This window comes from Herpailurus yagouaroundi, unplaced genomic scaffold (genome assembly GCF_014898765.1).
Source record: "Herpailurus yagouaroundi ecotype Mexico unplaced genomic scaffold, PumYag 180, whole genome shotgun sequence".
Taxonomy (NCBI): Eukaryota; Metazoa; Chordata; class Mammalia; order Carnivora; family Felidae; genus Herpailurus; species Herpailurus yagouaroundi.
In genome coordinates, this window is record NW_024412411.1 from 6,526,486 (window position 1) to 6,543,272 (window position 16,787).

Consider the following 16,787-nt stretch of genomic DNA (forward strand, 5'->3'; position numbering starts at 1 on the left):
CATTGGCTTTGAAACATTTACAATCATCTGAAAAAAATTACTTTTAAATCTAAGAGAAAGGAACTATGGATTAAATTAAGCAGTGATTAATAACAGTTAAGTTTGGAAAAAGTTGCCATTTTATCCCCTGGTGCTTTTAATTCTGAAAAGCTGTTGCTAATTACATATTTATAAATATAGACAATAATTTTAGTTTCTTCTTGTGCTTGGCTGTTTTAACTTGTTTTTATTTTTTATTTATTTAGGCATGTTCTTAATTATCTCATAAGAAATCTGGCTATCTGAACCACAAAGCTATTTATGAGGTACTGCAATGCTTCTAGTAATGGCTGAAGGAAATAAACAACTTTCTGATTTCTGACTTATATAAGAACAAAAACACCAAGCACACAAAAAAGTGTGTTGAATGATAACAGACTGGAGGTAAAGCAGAGGCTGACGACTATGTTCCACAGACAGGGACACAGTCTACACAAATGTTTGCTAGCAGAGGGAAGGAGGAAGACAGGGTGAGAAGGGTAAGAAGGGGAAAATAGGGGATTCAAAAAGAGCCACACAAAGAAATCCTGATATGAGGAGATGCTAATTAAAGTAGTCTGGTGGTAATGCAGATTTTATGCAAGGCAATACATGCCAAGAAAGACATGGTCAAACACTTACTTCAATCCTTTGTAGAACAACCTCTTGTAGTCAACATTTATTCTACTGATATTTTCTTTTGTAAGATGTTCAATGGAAAATAACTGGCCCACTTGCTGAAAACCAGGAGCTCTGCTTTGGACATATTGCCTATCAAAACTTGGCAACCAAAATATCTGTAAGGAGAAAAAGGAAGTCTTTAGTGGATAATCAGCTCTCTAGGTACAAAGAGCCTCATTCCAGCACTGGTAACAGTCTATAGAGAGTAGAGAGAGATTCTAGCCCTTGGTGAAAGAGTCAACGTGGCCTAATACCATCCAATGAACTCTTATGATGGGACTTTCACCAGGGCTGTTCTGGAGTGAGATTTCTTAAAGTTAATATCCTGAGTCAAGGGCCCATTGTGTTCAGATAGCCCCACACTAGCCAAAGTGGATGAGGAGTTGGTAGGTGCAGATGAAAGGCAGGAATCCTATTTCCTCCAGCTGATGATGCTAAAAATCATCTTTGAGAGGGGTCATTTCCTGTCAATGGGGAATACTATTATGACTCATCTGTGGAAATAGTTCCATTTGCAAGAAGACACACATTTGTTTCACTCAGCACTCTACCATATTTTAATAACTTAAGAGATTTGGAATGATTGCCCAAGTGCAGAGAGTTGCTTCTGAAAAACATGATGAACAAATCTCTGCTCAAATAAGAACCAGCTCTTTCTTCTGTACCATTAATTAAAGTCAAATCCTCAAAGCCTTAGTGCTATCCAGGCCCCTTCTAATAGTTCTATGCTAGTGATGGTGCAGGTTACATTGTATAGTCATTACACACATACTTTTTTTTAACAGAGTGCTTTTGTTTCATTTGGTTTGGAGTAGCAAACAGCTTCTGTGTTTTTCCCCACTGAGATAAATTTAACTGGGTCATTCTTAGATTGCCACGTGTAGCTACATAAGCAACAATCTCTATTTCTACAGATAGCAAAATTATTTAGACATCCCAGGGAAGATCTACAAGCTAGGTCAGGTTCAACTGCTATGCTCCTGGGACATGCTACCCACCTCCCAACCTCTACCATAAATAATGAGACAGACATACCAGATGTTGCTCAATTTTAGAGGCAAGGATCACGCTTACTACATGGCGAATATACGTGTGTCTGAGAGGATGTTTTCGTGGAGGGGTATTAAGATCAAATATCACAAATTTTTTTTCCTTCTGTGCAAGTTCCAATAAGTCAGTTAGTTTTGGAATCCTCTGATTTTCTGCTTTTTCGCGATCAGCCCTTGATAGGGGTTTCGTGTGGTAAAATGGTTTAAACTAAAAACAAATACATCAGAGAATACATTGGCTCCTATCAAAAGCAATTTCCAATTCTCCTGCTAGATAGCCCCACACCCAGGCCTATCCCCACGTTGCTCCATTATCATCCAACCCACCAGATCCTCTGAAATACTGGTCCTGAAATAACAGTTGCCAAGGAGAGAAATTTAATGTAATCTTAATAGGTAATTATGGTATTTGGAATGATTTCTTCTACGCTGTAGAACATGTCGTATTTGCATGGAAAGTCCTTAATATTTTTGTCCTGACCTTCCTTTTCAGATTTTTTTCTATAACTTGAAGTAATACAATCTCTTTTTATAAAAGTCACACTGGCTTCCCACATTTGCTCTCACTGTTCTAGTTATGTGTAATGGAAAAACAGGGTTTGGCTTAAGATTAAATTGGATTCAATCCCAGCTCTATCACTCATTGGTTTTCCTTGCCGTATCCACCTGTTAAATCTTATCCTAAACCTACAAAGCCCAGCTTAAACGCTACCCCCTTCATGAAGCCTCCCTTAAATATTCCTGAAATAAAAAGACTTTGATGGTATTAAATTCCAAAAACTCTTTTTTTTTTAATTTTCTGAGGAACCTCCACACTGCTTTCCAGAGCGGCTGCACCAATTTGCATTCCCACCAACAGTGCAAGAGGGTTCCCGTTTCTCCACATCCTCTCCAGCATCTATAGTCTCCTGATTTGTTCATTTTGGCCACTCGGAGAGTGTGATGCTAAGTGAAATAAGCCATACAGAGAAAGACAGATACCATATGGTTTCACTCTTATGTGGATCCTGAGAAACTGAACAGGAACCCATGGGGGAGGGGAAGGAAAAAAAAAAAAAAGAGGTTAGAGTGGGAGAGAGCCAAAGCATAAGAGACTGTTGAGAACTGAGAGCAAACTGAGGGTTGATGGGGGGTGGGAGGGAGGAGAGGGTGGGTGATGGGTATTGAGGAGGGCACCTTTTGGGATGAGCACTGGGTGTTGTATGGAAACCAATTTGACAATAAATTTCATATATAAATAAAAAAAAAATTCCAAAAACTCATTTTTATGCCTCAGTTGTATATTTCATTTTGCCTTCTATTTATGTCTTAGGCCAGATTCAAATTTTGACTTCATATGCTTCTTTCTGTGTAACTGTGGTAAAACCATTTAAATTCTCAAAGTTTTCATTGCCCAAACTATAAAATGGGGATGTGGAGAGGTAACCTGTGTATTTCTCTGGATTATTTTGAATATTAAATATGATAAAATATTTACAGGTGCTATAAGCATGTCTAGTACATAGAAAAGTGCACAATTCACATTAGTTCCCTCACTCTCTACTGCTCCTACTGGAGTGTACCTTCCTTATGGCAGGAATTATCATATATTCTTTGCAATATTTTTCAAAGAATTTCATTTTATACCTCAGTCCATACATCTATTAGCTATATTAAATTTAAAAATGGTTACTTTTATAGTCATTTGTTTATTTTAGATAATTTGTAGGTGAAGTCAGTGATAAAAGGCTATCTCTAAGAAGGAAACAGGACATGGGTCCTTTTTTCAAGACTCAAATAATATCTCTTTCTACACGACTTTATCTTCATTCTCATTCTCACCCTAGATTTCTATTTCTTCCCCTTCCCCTGACCTCCCTCTTTTCAGCAAAGAAATCATCATATTGCACAGTATCATCAAACTAGAACAGAAGCCAGATCATAGAAGTTGAAGTAAATCATGGTCTAGACCTCAGTTGAGGTCTATTATTAAGGGTCTTCTTAATCCTCAGGAAAATAAAAAATTTGCCTCAGAATTCAAGAGTTTGGTAGATTCTTCCAGATACAGAACAACTGATTTCACTTAATTATTAGACCTTCATGTGGGGAAAACTGTTAAAAGAGCAGAAAGAGAAACACCAAGACAGAACTGAAATAAATCAGCTGTGCATAATTTTTAAAATGTCCCTGAATGAGCAAAAAGAATAAGAAATACTCTATGGAAGGACATTCATAAAGCCTTTTCTTTAAGGATAAATTGAACAAAAAATTTTTAAAAAAAAAATATTAAACAATAGGGTTTAAAACAGGATTCCAGTAAGCTTTAAATAGTAATTTGGGGTAGGTCTAACAGCAGAAGCAAATTGAGCCTCTTTTTTTTTGGTACATAAAGTAGGAGACTTAGAAAAATAAACTGGAACGGGACAAAACCAGTTTAGACTATCTCCAACAAGTTGTTGAACATTTTTTTTTAAAAGCCCTAGAAAACAACAAGCTAGAAATGAAAACAAACTTGTGGTTCTCCACATAAAAACAACACTAAAAATGTCCTCATTCTCTATGCTTATGCTTAGAGAAATTACAAGTAGGAGAATCCAATGTACCCTATTGGTAAGAAATGGAACAATTATCAAAATCTGCCCAATGATACCACTTAAAGGGAAACACTACTACCCAACATGTGATTCTGAAGATAACTATATATAAATATAGATGAACAATATAGCTTCTTGTTGATACTGGTGCCACTACCTTTACTATTAATACCACTACCACGGAAAATCAGACTGCTCAAAGTACCAAAACTATTCAAGTAGTGGGAATTTCTAACCATCTTAAATCCTTTTCCATGTCCCAACCTATAACTGTTACTTTTCTCAGAACTCTTCCTTCCCTATGGCACTTTCCTATAAATTTCATCATTAGGAATCTACTGTGCAAAAAGACCCACCAGAAGAAATATACTGCAGACAAAATATTTTCAGGAGTTGCAGAAAATTCTACTGCACATTATCAAATTATAGCATGGACATTAGTATATTGATTCCAAAACAAGCAAATAACGGGGCACAGAACTAGAACCCCATGAGGGGAAATGACAGAATAATTGAGAGTCAAACCAGTAAGGGTTCATACTGACTCTCTTGACACTGTTGCCTAAAATCCTCTTAATGCTGAAGTTAAGGAAGATCTAAGCCAACTATAACAGATTTAATAAAATAAGGATTAATTATCCCTTGCTTTAGTCCAAGCAAAATGTCTGTTTTACCTGTTTAAAAAAAGAAAACTCAAAACTGAGATGGTAGAAGATACAGATTTGTCCCACATCTGTAAGCTATTAGCCAAAGAGTTATATACCTCATTTTCTAGTACTGCCTAATGCAAATACACTCTTTTTGGCCCTATCTCTACTTTCTTTCCTGTTTTAGCTGATGAAGACAATCAATATGTATTGCCTTCACCAGGGAACAATCAACAATTTACCTGGAAAATTATGCCTTAGACATTTACTGAAGCCCCATCCTACTTTTCTCAAGTGTTAAACCAAGATCATAGGGATATGCAATAAGACATATTGAAATTGCAAGATCAACTACATATTCATGAAGCTTCTAAAAAAAATTTTTAGGGGCACCTGGGTGGCTCACTGACTCTATTTCAGCTCAAGTCATGATCTCGCAGTTTTGTAAGTTCAAGCCCTGCTTCAGGCTCTGGGCTGGCAGCACAGAGCCTGCCTGCGATTCTCTCTCTCCCTCTCTCTATGTCCCTCCCTTACTCACGCCTGTCTCTTTCAAAAATGAAATAAAATAAACTTAAAATTAAAAAAATAAAAGAAAAAGAAATTTTAATTCTACAAAGTAACAGTTCATTATCCAGGGTTCAGCAAACTTATTCTGTGAAGGGCCAGACACTAAGTATTTTTTACTTTGTGGTCATACAGTCTCTGTCACAACTACTCAACTCTGCTTCTATAGTGCAAAAACAGCAAAAGACAATTCATAATGAATAAGCATGGCTGTGTTCCAAAAAAAACCACTTTATTTATGGACCCTGAAATTTGAGTTTTATATCATTTTTACAGGTCATGAAACATTTTTCTTTTGACTTTGTTCAACCATTTAGAAACGTAAAAACAACTCTTATGAGCTCACAGTCTGTACAAAAATAGCCAGTGGCTGGATTTGTACAACAGGCCATAGTTTGCCAACACTTGATCTAGACCATGATATACTGGCTGAGGAAGGACCTATCTAATGAGAGATACAAATTACCCAAGGCCAAACACTAAGGACAATTAAATAATTTCTGGAATTAAGTGGATGTTGTAGAGTATATACAACAGACTGTTTTGAAACAGACCTCTCTGTATGATTAGACTTAAACATTTTGGAACCATTTTCACAAAACATGGAAACCAAAAAGACCTTCAGTAATCTCAAAATATTTCTTCAACAATCATCTTTGCTGATCTTCTAGATCGTAATAAACATTTCCTTTTGTAAGTACACAGAAGGGGAGGCCATGGTCTGAAAGTATTAGTAAGCTGTAATAACAAAGACTCATTGCCTATTAATGCCCATTGATCCAGTATCAAGGTTTTTTATCTTTGCTTCAGAAGAAAATGCAGGCCTGGTCAAATTAGTCTAAGAATCTTCAGATGCTATACTAGTTTCATCTTTCTATTTTATGGAAACACATTCCATACAATCTCTGTTGTTAAACAAAAATACCCAATGTTTTATGCCTGTTAATTAATTATGAAATAGTCATTTTCTTTTCTTGTATTGCCATTCACCAATATAACACTCTTCATACAGCAACTGTATTATCCTACCAAAGGAGAATCTCCTAATTTCTGTAATTTGAGAACTTTCCATGTTTGGAACAAACCTTTTGTGTGCTCCTATACCAAATCTTGATCTAATATTGTTTACTGACAGGTTTCATCTTAACAATTAAAAAAGATAATAATAAATGGATTATGCACATTCTTCATAATAAATTGATTTTTCCAGATTCTCTCACAAAATCTCAAATCTATTACCAGTTATCAAATTGGCTTGAGTGGCCAAAATTAGGGCCTTCTCTAGGGCATGTGAGAAGTTTTTTTTACCTTTTTAGTTATCTGTATTAAACATGAATAACAAATACACAAACTACTGGGTGCCTTGAAGCTGCCCAAATAAATTGCTGTCCTAAAGGTAGAGGTCCACAGTAAAGAGACATTAGAAGAAATACTTTAGCACATCATTATACTAAACAAAATGCTCTGACTAAAACCCTTAGACAAGGGCCTTTTATAAAGAACAAAGACCAATCTACGGGGTTTAGGAATTCCACCATTAATGCACAAAATTTGGCCCCCAATTCTGAAAAGAAACACTACAACCAATCAGGTTGCCAGATTCATGGTGGCTACCTTGTAGCACCAGTTAACCTTTTTTTCAAAAATATTTTAAATGTTTGTTTAGAGCATGAGCAGGGGAGGGGCAGGAAGAGAGGGAGAGGGAGAGAGAGAGATTGAGAATCCCAAGCAGGCTCCACGCTATCAGCATGAAGCCCAGCGCGGGGCTTGAACTCATGAACCATGAGATCATGATCTGAGCTGAACCAAGAGTCAGGCACTTAACCGACTGAGCCACTCAGGTGCCCCACACCAGTTAACTTCCAATGGACACTTCCCCAAAATCTTCATGACACAATTCATTACAGTAGGGATAAATTGGCTGCAATACCAAACACTGATAAGGTAACTATTCTATGACATCAGAAGTATGACCAGTTCTTTCCCCACCTGTAACCAACATAATCCTGGAAAAACTATAAAGTGAGAAATGAATTGGAACTTTGCACCAAAGGGCCCTTTGAGGTTCTCTAACATGGTTTCGTACAGTGTCTTCCCTCTGTGGACTATGAATTTATACTAGTAACCATGTTTACTTTTTGGTTGGGCTAAAGCATTTCCTTATTGAATAGTCACTGCAACTTAAAATAGCTTTAAAAACTATGACTATTTTTTGGTATTTATCCTATTTGGTATTCTCTCAGATTTTTGGATTTGTGGTTTGATGTCTGTCACTAATTTGGGAAGATTTTCAACCATTATTACTTCAAATATTTTTTCTTCTCCATTTGGTATTCCTATTACACGTATGTTAATACCTTTTGTAATTTTCCCCATAATTCTTGGCTATTGTGTTCTTTTCAGTTATCTTTTTGTGTTTCAGTTTGGGAAGTTTCTGGTGATGTATCTTCAAGATTACTGATTCTTTATCTGTGTCCAATCTACTGATAATGTCCCCCCTAAATCTTGGCTATTGTATTCTTTTTCAGTTATCTCTCTGTGTTTCAGTTTGGGAAGTTTCTGATGATGTATCTTCAATGTTTATTTATTTTTGGGACAGAGAGAGACAGAGCATGAACGGGGGAGGGGCAGAGAGAGAGGGAGACACAGAATCGGAAACAGGCTCCAGGCTCTGAGCCATCAGCCCAGAGCCCGACGCGGGGCTCGAACTCATGGACAGCGAGATCGTGACCTGGCTGAAGTCGGACGCTTAACCGACTGCGCCACCCAGGCGCCCCCTCTGATGATGTATCTTCAAGATTACTGATTCTTTCTTCATCTGTGTCCATGCTACTGATAAGCTCATCAAAGGCATTCTTCATTTCACTTAAATGTTTTTTATTTCTAGGCTTTCAATTCTTAGAATTTTCATCTCTCTGCTTACATTACTTATCTTTTCTTGCATGTTGTCTACTTTTTTCATTAAAGCTATTAACATAGCCTACTTTTTCCATTAGATCTATTAGCATATTAATCATAGTTATTTAAAATTCTCTAATAATTCCAAATCTGTGTTATATCTGGGCACTTTTTTTTTTGTCTCTTCATATTGTGCTTTATCTTGTCTTAGTATCTTAAAATTTTTTTGTTGGAAACTGGACATAATGTCATGGATATGAGGGACTGAGATAATTATGTTTTTATATAGCTATAGGTACTAGAGGATTCAGTTTCTGTGTTTTGTTTTGTTTCCTCTCCTATTGTCTTTGGGTTCCTTAAGAGCTCCTTCTTAGACAAAGTATGTTTTGCAGCCCTCTCAGTTGTAACCCACTATAATTATATTGAAGCCCTATTCATGTGGTGATAAGGTGTTGGGAAAAGGAAGCATTCTACCATCTTATGATTAAATTTTGGCTTTTACTGAGTGTAAGTTCCAGAAGCATTTCCTAGTCTTTTTTTTCTCTACCCTTACATGAGACAGGAAGATTAGAGTGAACTGGAGTTGACTAACTGCCCTTCCCACATGTTAGATAAGGTTCTGGAATAGTAGTTCTCCCTGAAGACTAGGGCTTTGCAATGGAGAACACTCAGGATGTTATTTCAAAAAAGTTACTTTTCTCCTCCTGCTGCCCAAAACAGAAGTTTTTTCCCCAGTCCTCACTATGAAAACCTGATGGGAGTCCTTGGAGGCAAAATGGGAGTCTATATAAAACTGGGTCCCCAAGAGTTTTTAATTCTCAAGCTAGTCCACACTCAGCCTCCAGCATTAATCAAAATTACCAATAACTTAAACTGTTCCTACCAGTTCTTGGCCCCAGTGGCTTCTGCTTCTAGTAAACTGATCTTGGCTGTGATTCTCTGTACTCACCTTTCTCTCTAGATTGAGTGGCTCTGTCCAGAGTGATGGTTTGCCCTGTGATTTCAATTCTTTTATGGATCTAAAAAAGGCATTGATTTCCAATTTGTTTTGCGTTCTCTCTCCGTCTCTCTCTCTCTCTCTCTCTCTCAGGATGGGAGTTAGCACTTCCAAGCTCTTTATGTGTTGTAGCTGAAATGAGAAGTCCTCTCTGATTAGATTTAGGGTTTTTTGTTTTGTTTTCTGTTTCTTTAAATATTGACCTTGTTTCTTGTGTCCATACTAAATTCACCTATTAGTTCTTGAATATTTTTTGTAGATTCCTTGGGATTTTTTACACCGGCAATAATGTCCCCTGCAAAGAGAAATAATTATATTTCTTCTTTTCCAGTCTGTATGCCTTCTTCCCTTATTGCACTGGCTAGGATTTAAAATATGATGTTGAATAGGAGTGGTGAGACATTCTTCTTTTTTCCAAGTCTTAAGGAGAATAAGTTCATCCTTTCACCAATAAGTATGATGTTAGATATATTACAGAAGTATCTTTATCAAGTAAAGGTAGTTCCTTTATATTTTTAGTTCTGAGAGTTTTTAATCAAGAATGGAAGTTAAATTTATGAAATGATTTTTCTTCATGAATTGAGATTATACATTTTCTTCTTTGTGTGTTAACATGGTTAAATTAATTGATTTTCAACTATAAACCATGCATTGTCAGCATGATACCTCTTTGATCACAGTATATTATCATTTTTACATATTGCTAGATTCAGATTAACATTTTCTTAATGATTTTTATATCTGTATTCATGAGGTTTTATCAGTCTGGAGATTTCTTGAAAATGCCTTTTTATAGATTTGTTATAAGAGAAATTCTGGCCTCATAAAAATGTACTGGAGATTATTATTTTTTTATTTTATGGAAGAGAATTTAGAATTGGTATTATTTGTTTCTTGTGCATTTGGTAGAATTCACCAGTGAACACATCTACAAACTGGTTTCCTGTGGGATGTTTTTAAACTACAAATTCAGTTTCTTGAATAGTCTTAAATAGGACTTAAATAGTCTTAAATAGTCTTAAATAGGACTATTTAGGTTACATATTTCTTCCTGAGTGAGTTTTGGTAGCTTGTGTATTTCAAACAATTGTTCCATTTCACCTAAATTTTCATATTTATAAGCACAGCTGTTCATAGACAATGATGTGCTGCTAAATGCTTAACAAGGAGCTCTTGAGAAATAAAGAGATCTGACTGTAGTGCTTGTCAAGTTTTTGTTGGTTAAATACTATAACCATGCCTAATTTCATAACTGATATAACAATTGGTTCCAAAAATTCTGAAATTTAATAATTGGCTCTTATGAACTAATATGAGCCAGCTCCACTATTACCAGTATTTCATTATTATCTTCTTTAATGTCTGGAGGATCTGAATGGATAAACCTTTATCTCTAATACTTGAAATTTGTGTCTTCTTTTTGTCTTGGTCACTTAGTTAGAAGCTTATCAGTTTTGTTGATCTCTTCAAAGAATAAGTTTCTTTCACTGACATTTTCTATTTCTCTGTTTCCGTTCCACTGGTTTCTGCTATTTATTACTTCTTTTCTTATTCTTATTTTTGGTTTAATTCACTGTTATTTTTCTAGTGTCTTAAACAGGAAGCTTAGATTACTGATTTGAGACTCTTCATTCCTAATATAAGCAGATAATCCCAAGGGGGTTTTCCTCTAAGCATAACTTTAGTTGAATTCTACCAGTTTCAATACGTTCTATTTTCATTCAGTTCAAAATATTATCTAATTTCCTTTGAGATACCCTATTTTATCTAGGGTTTCTTAGAGCTATGTTTTTAAAAACATTTGGGAATATTTTTAAAGAACCAAACAAATTCTGGAGCTGAAGAACTTAATAAATGAGATGAAGAATGTATTAGAAAACATCAGAAATAGAGCAAATCAAATGGAAGAAATAAGCAAGCTGAAAAACAGGAATCTTGAAATGATTCAGGTAGGAAAGAGACAGCTAAGACTTTTAAAAAGTGAAGAAACCCTATGAGAACTATCAGACTCCCCTAGAAGAGCCAAAATAAGAATAATGGGTATACCAGAAGAGAAAGGGGCAGAGAGTTTATTTAAAGAAATGACAGTGGAGGGGTGCCTGGGTGGCTCAGTTGGTTAAGCATCCCACTTTGGCTCAGATCATGATCTCGTGGTTCATGAGTTCAAAACCCGTGTCAAGCTCTGTGCTGACAGCTAGAGCCTGTAGCCTGCGTCTCCCTCTCTGGATTCTGTGTCTCCCTCTCTTTCTCTGCCCCTCCCCTGCTTGTGCTCGGTCTCTCTCTCTCTCAAAAATAAATTTTAAAAAATTAAGAAAAAAAAAAGAAGTAACAGCGGAGGGGTGCCCAGGTGGCTCAGTCATTGAAGCATCGACTTTATCTCAGGTCGTCTGGAGTCTGCTTCAGATTCTGTGTCTCCCTCTCTCTTTACCCCTCCCCTGCTCATGCTCTGTCTCTCTCAAAAATGAAAAAACTAAGAAAGAGAAAGAAAGAAAGGAAGGAAGGAAGGAAGGAAGGAAGGAAGGAAGGAAGGAAGGAAGGAAGAAAGAAAGAAAGAAAGAAAGAAAGAAAGAAAGAAAGAAAGAAAGAAAGAAAGAAAGAACAAACAGTGGAGAACTTCTCAAACCTGTTGAAAGAGTTGGGACACAAAAGTCCATGGAGCCAATACATCACCTTATTATCTCAATGCAAAGACCTTCTCCAAGACACATTATAATAAAGCTGTCAAAAGTCAATAATAAGGACTGGGGCGCCTGGGTGGCGCAGTCGGTTGAGCGTCCGACTTCAGCCAGGTCACGGCTCGTGGTCCATGAGTTCGAGCCCTGCGTCGGGCTCTGGGCTGATGGCTCAGAGCCTGGAGCCTGTTTCCGATTCTGTGTCTCCCTCTCTCTCAGCCCCTCGCCCGTTCATGCTCTGTCTCTCTCTGTCCCAAAAATAAATAAACGTTGAAAAAAAAATTTAAAAAAAAAAGTCAATAATAAGGAAATGTGAGAGGCTGCCAAGAGTTTTTTTAAAGTAGCCTACCAAGGAACCCGTATTAGACTATGAGCAGATTTCTAGGACAGAAGAGAGTGGAATGACATATTCAGGGTATTGAAAGATTGAAAACTGCCGGTCCAAAATACTTTATCCAACAAAGTTATCCTTCAGATATGAAGGAGAAATAAAGACTTTCCCAGACAAACAAAAGCTAGTGGAGTTTACCACCACTAGACCTACCTTACAAAAAATGCTGAAAGGAGCTTGTCTACCTGAAATGACACATGTACACAAAAACTCTGAGTAAGGTGATACAAAGGCAGAATCAGAACACTAACTGTATTTTAGAATATGATGTTAAACAATTATAGCACAATGGTTAAAGAAAAAGAGCATTAAAAATAACTATAACTACTACAATTTGGTAACAAACTCACAACATAAAAGGAGATCATTTCTGACAGCAAAAATATGAAAGGCGAAGAGTAAAAGTATAGAATCTATATAGACAAAAATAAATTGCTATCAGCAGAAAAAGGAGTATTTTATCTAACATTTTATGAAAACTTCATAATAACCACAAAACATAAACCTAGAGCAGAGACACAAAACACCAAAAAAAAAGTGAAACCCATGGGGCTCCTGGGTGGCTCAGTCAGTTGAGCAACCAGCTTCTGCTCAGGTCATGATCTCATGGTTTGTGAGTTCAAGCCCCACACTGGGCTCACTGCTGTCAGCATGGAGCCTGGTTTGGATCCTCTGTTCCTCTCCCTCTTTGCTCCTCCCCCACTCACACTGTCTCAAAAATAAATAAACATTAAAAAAAAAACTTTTTACAGGTGAAACCCAGCAAACCATTATGGAAAACCACCAACCTTAAAAGGTAGAAACACAAGAAAAAAGAAATAATGGAGATACAAAATAATCAGAAAAAAAAGATAAAATGTAAATCCTTACCTATCAGTAATCACCTTAAATGTAAATGGATTGAAGTCACCAATTAAAACACAATTAAGACAAAGAGAGGCTGGATGAATAAAAAAAGAACATATGCTGCCTTTAGGAAGACTCATTTCAGCTCTAAAGACACAAATAGGCTCAAAGTGATGGGGCAGAAGATGATATTCCAAGTAAATAAACAAAGAAAGCATGTATAGCCATATTTCTATCAGACAAAATAGACTTCAAGCTAAAAATGTTAACAAGAGGCAGAAAATAACACTATCTAATGATAAAGGGGTCAATACATGAGGAACACAAAACAATCATAAATATGTATGCTTCCATCACCTGAGCACTATTTTTAAATTTTATTCCAATAGAGTTAACATAGTGTTATGTCAGTTTCAGACGTACAATATTGTGATTCAACAATTCTATATATTACTCAGTGCTCATCATGATAAACGTACTCATATTCCCTTTCACATATTTCACCCACTCCCCAACTAACCTCCCTTCTGGTAACCATCTACAGTAAAACCTTGGGGTTTTTTTGAGTAACTTGTTCTGTCAGTGTTCTGCAAGATGAGTGAACATTTCTAATGAATTTTAACTTGATAAATGAGCAATGTCTTGTAATACAAGCAGCACATGACACCAAACATCACATGATTACAACTGAGCCAATGGTTCTCTCTCTTTCACTGTGGGATTGTGGGTGATTGTCTACCATGCTCAACCTCGGTGTTTGGCAGAGACCAGTGATATTTCAGAACATTGGAAGGTACCCACAACTAGCACTAGGGTACTTTTTTGTCACTAAAGCACCTATGGGCAGTACTTTGCTTTTCCATACAAAAGTAAGCTTAGGAATGCTTTGCTTCATTCTAGATCATTGGATAGGTTCCTTGCTAAAGTTGCATGAAAACAAAAAAATTCCATTGAGCCAATAGCAGTGATTCCATCAATGATAGTGAAAATTGTCCTACACAATAACCCTCCTCTTTTGCCTCCCTCACACCAGCCATGAAGGTTTTCAAAGATAAGTGGAGATTAATTTATTTTTATACATTTTATATTTTATTTATTGTTTTGTATTATATTACAGTATTATAATCATTTTTAATATGAAATTTATTGTCAGATTGGTTTCCATACAACACCCAGTGCTCATCCCAACAAGTGCCCTCCTCAATGCCCACCACCCACTTTCCCCTCCCTCCCACCCCCCGTCAACCCTCAGTTTACTCTCAGTTTTCAAGAGCCTCTTATGGTGTGCCTCCCTCCCTCTCTAACTTTTTTTTCCCCTTCCCCTCCCCCATGGTCTTCTGTTAAGTTTCTCAGGATCCACATAAGAGTGAAAACATATGGTATCTGTCTTTCTCTGTATGACTTATTTCACTTAGCATAACACTTTCCAGTTCCATCCACGTTGCTACAAAAGGCCAGATTTCATTCTTTCTCATTGCCAAGTAGTATTCCATTGTGTATATAAACCACAATTTCTTTATCCATTCATTAGTTGATGGACATTTAGGCTCTTTACATAATTTGGCTACTGTTGGAAGTGCTGCCATAAACACTGGGGTACAAGTGCCCCTATGCATTAGCACTCCTGTATCCCTTGGGTAAATTCCTAGCAGTGCTATTGCTGGGTCATATGGTAGATGTATTTTTAAGTTTTTGAGGATCCTCCACACTATTTTCCAGAGTGGGTGCACCAATTTGCATTCCCACCAACAGTGCAAGAGGGTTCCCATTTCTCCACATCCTCTCCAGCATCTATAGTCTCCTGGTTTGTTCATTTTAGCCACTCTGACTGGTGTGAGGTGGTATCTCAGTGTGGTTTTGATCTGTATTTCCCTGATGTGGAGTGACATTGAGCATTTTTTCATGTGCCTGTTGGCCATCTGGACGTCTTTTTCAGAAAAGTGTCGATTCATGTATTCTGCCCATTTCTTCACTGGATTATTTGTTTTTTGGGTTTGGAGTTTGGTGAGTTCTTTATAGATTTTGGATACTAGCCCTTTGTCCAATATGTCATTTGACAATATCTTTTCCTATTCCGTTGGTTGCCTTTTAGTTTTGTTGTTTTCTTTGCAGTGCAGAAGGTTTTTATCTTCATGAGGTCCCAATAGTTCATTTTTGCTTTTAATTCCCTTGCCTTTGGAGAGGTGTCAAGTAAGAAATTGCTGCGGCTGAGGTCAGAGAGGTTTGTTTCCTGCTTTCTCCTCCAGGGTTTTGATGGTTTCCTATCTCACATTCAGGTCCTTTATCCATTTTGAGTTCATTTTTGTGAATGGTGTAAGAAAGTGGTCCTTTTTCCTTCTTCTGCATGTTGCTATCCAGTTCTCCCAGCACCATTTGTTAAAGACACTGTCTTTTTTCCGTTGGATATTCTTTCCTGCTTTATCAAAGATTAGTTGGCCATACATTTGTGGGTCCAATTCTGGAGTCTCTATTCTATTCCATTGGTCTAGGTGTCTGTTTTTGCGCCAATACCATGCTGTCTTGATGATTACAGCTTTGTAGTAGAGGCTAAAGTCTGGGATTGTGATGCCTCCTGCTTTGGTCTTCTTCTTCAAAATTACTTTGGCTATTCGGGGTCTTTTGTGGTTCCATACAAATTTTAAGATTGCTTGTTCTAGCTTCGAGAAGAATGCTGGTGCAATTTTGATTGGGATTGCATTGAATGTGTAGATTGCTTTGGGTAGTATTGACATTTTGAGCGTGGAATGTTTTTCCATTTTTTTTGTATCTTCTTCAATTTCCTTCATAAGCTTTCTATAATTTTCAGCATACAGATCTTTTACATCTTTGGTTAGGTTTATTCCTAGGTATTTTATGCTTCTTGGTGCAATTATGAATGGGATTAGTTTCTTTATTTGTCTTTCTGTTGTTTCATTATTAGTGTATAAGAATGTAACTGATTTCTGTACATTTTGTATCCTGCGACTTTGCTGAATTCATGTATCAGTTCTAGCAGACTTTTGGTGGAGTCTGTCGGGTTTTCCGTGTAGAGTATCATGTCATCTGCAAAAAGTGAAAGCTTGACTTCATCTTTGCCAATTTTGATGCTGTTGATTTCCTTCTGTTGTCTGATTGCTGATGCTAGCACTTCCAACACTATGTTAAACAACAGTGGTGAGTGGACATCCCTGTCTTGTTCATGATCTCAGGTGGAAAGCTCTCAGTTTTTCCCCATTGAGGATGATATTAGCTGTGGGCTTTTCATAAATGGCTTTTATGATGCTTAAGTATATTCCTTCTATCCCGACTTTCTCAAGGGTTCTTATTAAGGATGCTGAATTTTGTCAAATGCTTTTTCTGCATCAATTGACAGGATCATATGGTTCTTATCTTTTCTTTTATTAATGTGATGTATCACATTGATTGATTTGTGAATGTTGAACCAGCCCTGCAGCCCAGGAATGGATCCCAT

The 16,787-nt window shown here is 36.8% G+C and overlaps 1 protein-coding gene across 5 annotated transcripts in view; it reads right to left on the reverse strand.

The window, feature by feature from the left end:
* GDPD4 (glycerophosphodiester phosphodiesterase domain containing 4) overlaps positions 1 to 16,787 on the reverse strand; it is a 198,733-nt gene that overhangs the window by 94,975 nt on the left and 86,971 nt on the right. For 4 of the 5 annotated variants that reach the window (XM_040489449.1, XM_040489448.1, XM_040489447.1 and 1 more), the window contains 2 exons: positions 1,735 to 1,956; positions 661 to 815 (listed from right to left, as the gene is read on the reverse strand). In XM_040489449.1, coding sequence (XP_040345383.1) covers positions 661 to 815; positions 1,735 to 1,956 — 377 coding nt within the window. The remainder of the gene's footprint in view (positions 1 to 660; positions 816 to 1,734; positions 1,957 to 16,787) is intronic. The other variant, XM_040489450.1, reaches the window with a different exon arrangement.